The 4,168-nt window shown below is 35.2% G+C and overlaps 1 protein-coding gene across 1 annotated transcript in view; it reads right to left on the reverse strand.

The window, feature by feature from the left end:
* Positions 1 to 4,168, reverse strand: part of CSMD3 (CUB and Sushi multiple domains 3) — an 838,052-nt gene that overhangs the window by 61,224 nt on the left and 772,660 nt on the right. Inside the window, exon 57 of the mRNA XM_009277245.2 lies at positions 1,230 to 1,403. Coding sequence (XP_009275520.1) covers positions 1,230 to 1,403 — 174 coding nt within the window. The remainder of the gene's footprint in view (positions 1 to 1,229; positions 1,404 to 4,168) is intronic.

Genomic DNA, 4,168 nt, shown 5'->3' on the forward strand with positions numbered 1-4,168 from the left:
GTGAGGAAAAATTTCTTCACCAAAAGGGTTGTCAAGCATTGGAACAGGCTTCCCAGGGAAGTGGTTGAGGCACTGTCCCTGAGGGTATTTAAAAGACGTGTAGATGTGGTGCTTAGGGACATGGTTTAGTGGTGGACTTGGCAGTGTTAGGTTAACGGTTGGACTTGATGATCTTAAAGATCCGGTTCCAACCTAATGATTCTATGATTCTATGATTCTGTGATTTACTAAGGCTGTAAAGAACCTTGGATTTTTAGTGTGAAACTGGTATAGCAGTACTGTCAGATTTGCATATCAGTTATTTTTCACCTCTTGTTTTGGCATAGCTGTAACTCAAGAAAAAATGTGTCACTTGTTTTCTTCCTATTTTCTGCCTTTGAAGATATCTAAGTACTCTGAATTACATAGGTCTGAATAAGATCCAAAACCCCATTGATTTCTTTAAACTATATAATAGAAACTCACGGATGACAAGAAAGAACCTCCCCCCAATATTTATTGAGAAATAAAACTGATAACATGATTAACCTCTATCACAATCTGTGTTTACGTACTCTAAGATAAGAAATGGGATTTAGCCAAATCCCAAAGTAGTGTGTGACTTGGATTTCTGTTTTTCACTTGATCACTGCTGTTAAAGTGAATCAAACTGAAGTTGTGAAACAGAACATTCCTAGCCATTAAGTTGTTCAGAAAACATATCTCGACTTTGGTGAGGGCTAATCTGTTACAAGGATTATATGGTGTTCCCTCAAAAACCGAGCATCCCATCTTGAAATTATGTGGAGCCCACTTGGCCTTATTATAAAGATGGGTGTGTTATGCAATGAAGATATAGCTGAGGTGTCATCAAGTCAGTAGATATTTTGCAAGTTTAAAAAAAAACAAACAACATCATCTTGAAGAGATAATGATGCAAGGTTTTGCTGTGGAAATCAATACTCTTTCCAGAAGACACATAGAAAATATTTTCAAAACAAACCAGTTCCTTTAACATTCTATTGAATGTGCAATTTGCTATTTGTATTAAATGTCACTGAGAAAGCCTACTTCTCCCAAATTATTTTCTTGCTAATAGTTTTTACTTATTTTGGGTTTACTTTTTTACGTCTACTGAGATAGTACTTCAGTTTTATACATGATTTTCCCGATTTTAAAATGGCCTTCTGATAAAATCAAAATAAATTCAAAACAACTTCAGGGCACACTCATAAATTTAAAAATATTACCTGAGCAATGAGGAAGAGATCCACTCCAGTGTCCATTTAACTGACATGTACGAGATGACTGCCCTAACAGTGATCGTCTACCTGTGCAGGTATAATGAACAGTAGACCCAAACGTATATTTATCTCCAGACAGGACCGCATTAGGAGGAATGCCAGGATGGCCACAGTCAATCACTACAATGCATAATTATTGGAGATAAAAAAAGGTTATTATCACTGATCAAACAGTTTGTAGTTATCATTTTCATAACTCCATACATAAACTTTGTGAAGAGGCTGACCTTTTTAGGGTTTGGGGGAGGGGGGCACATTATGTGATTAGAAACACAAAATATATTACAGACCAAAAGCTGTGAAACAAATGTTTGGAGATGTCAAAAAAGTATTTTAGATATAGATATTGATGTCCAAAGACATTCATTCACTAAGTTGATCTTTAAGGCATGAACACATGCACACACACAAACACACACTCATGCATGTACTCTTCAGAGAAAAAATACAGGAAGACAGTATCTGCCAAAGTCACTGCTGAGGTAGAGAATATGCAGACCTTCATCCCTCATCCACTGGTCCCAAATCATTGGTCATGAAGTCTATCAGGTTTATAAACAAGATCATTTTTGTTAAATTTTGCTATGAACCTTAATATACTAATTTCATATTCATGGTTTTGGTTACTCAAAATATTGTATTGCATAAATAAAATATTTGTTTACATATTTTTAACATATTCCTAGGCATCATCCATTGATGTTAATTGCACAGAGGTTGGAGGCAATTTCTATAGGAACCCAATCTTAGAAATAGTCATGTATAAACTCCTTATCAGTTGTTTATTGAGTACATTTTGATCAATAATTGCTAGTTATTTCCATACTGTGATTAATTTTTAGTACTCTTAATCTTGACAATTTGTGATTTCCACTTACAGATTGCACATAAGGGTATCCAACTTACACACATCTAATTTTGCTAACTGGCTCAAATGTCATGAAGTATGTAAACTCAGGAAAGAAAATGGGAAAATTTAGCATGGTATCTTTTGTCCTTTAGTTGCCTTTTATACAGAAAATTATGGTAAGTGGCTCTTCCTATAAATGGTCAAAAGCAGTGATTCTTTTCTAGGAATAAAAAACAGGCTAAATGATAGAAACCTGATCTAAAATCAAGATAACACCACTGAAATAATGTCAGCAGCCTCCTATCTACTGGAAAGTTGTATAAAGTAACAGTCAAACTACCTTGGCTAGATCAACAGGAAGCTAGCTACTCCATAAGGCTAAAGTAAAATGACAAAAGTTCTTATGCATCATTATGGAGAACATTATCTACATGGACAATGTATGTAATGGAAACGAGGTTCTGCATTGAAAAGAAATAGCTAGTCTGTCTTTTAAGATTAAGAGCACATATCGAAAGTGTACAAAAGAAACCTCCTCACATGTGGAATTAATATAGAGAAAACTTTTAAGAATTCAGAGCAAGGAGTTAATTTAAAATCAAGCTAAATATGTCAGGTTCAGGAAATGCACAGTTAAAATTCATAAACCAAATTCACTCTGTTCACAGAATGAGTCTAGCATTGCATGTTTGATTTCTTTTTATCTTACACCTGTCCATGGCATGTGGCATATATTGGCCAAAGATATTTGTATTTATGCATCATGAAAACCACAAATTATAGCTGCAAATACCAGCATACTAGAACAGCCCCCTAAATCATAACAATGTAGTTTTTATCAATACTTCATCATCTTCAACACCATAACATTTTCAGCAGGATTTTTTTATCAAAAAAAGCCAGATCAGAAGCCTGATCAGGGTTGAGGATGTATTCAATTCCCTAGCACTTCAGATATATACAACAATACAATGGTTGTACAATACGACATATGACCAAAGTCATATATGATGATTCATCTTTCTCTAATGATTATTCTTGGTCTTAGAGCTTTACATTTATACATACACTGATTTGTGTTCAATGACACATGTTCTCTTAAGGGTCCAACTTGCAAGGTGCAGAACCTTCCTGACAACGCCACAAAGGATTTAAGAATGTGGTATGTGATTTATTGACTTTGATTCCTACCAAGTGCCACTGACCCCTGTGACCATTTTGTAGGCTTGTGGGACTTTGAGTAAAATGGTCAGAATGGTCAGCTTTACAAACTGGGCACTTCCTCTTAGCATGTTATTTGTTTAATCAATTGCTTATAAATAAAATCTAGTATGAATTATATATGATTGTAGAGAAGGCAAACTTAGAACATTGTTAGTAAAAAAGCATGTTGGTCATGCAGGCTTCAATGAAATGAAACTGTTTCCTCTTGTGAAAAACATTCACAATTTTTCAGTGTCTTTATTATCTGTATTTTTCCTTATGGATTCTTTTGCCCTTTTCAGATGTTGTCATAGAGGAAAAGTTATACTTATTTCATGCTGGTACCTTACAGAATTCAGTTTTAGGCTTTCCTATATATACTTCTTTTTTATGTTTACACTTTCGTCTAAAAGTCCTGGATTCCTAATAACTGATTTAGAAAATTATACCACCCTGTAATGCTACCCTTAACTTGATTACACATTCTACAAAATTTAATTTGATATTCATGTTCTCAGGTGGGGATTTCATATGAAGAGTTGATCATATTTCTTCTTTTTTTCTCCTAATGCTAATTCATCCTCCATTTTATTTCCGTCAATATCTTTTTTTCTGCCTCTCTGGAATAGAATCATAGAATCGTAGAATAGTTTGTATTGAAAGGGACCTTTAAAGGTCATCTAGTCCAACCCCCCTGCCGTGGGCAGGCACATCTTCAACTAGATCAGGTTGTTCAGAGCCCCATCCAGCCTGACCTTGAATGTTCCCAGGTATGGGGCATCCACCACCTCTCTGGGCAACCTGGGCCAGTGCTTCACCACCCTCAGCGTAA

This window comes from Aptenodytes forsteri, unplaced genomic scaffold (assembly GCF_000699145.1).
Source record: "Aptenodytes forsteri isolate BGI_AS27 unplaced genomic scaffold, ASM69914v1 Scaffold49, whole genome shotgun sequence".
Lineage (NCBI taxonomy): Eukaryota > Metazoa > Chordata > Aves > Sphenisciformes > Spheniscidae > Aptenodytes > Aptenodytes forsteri.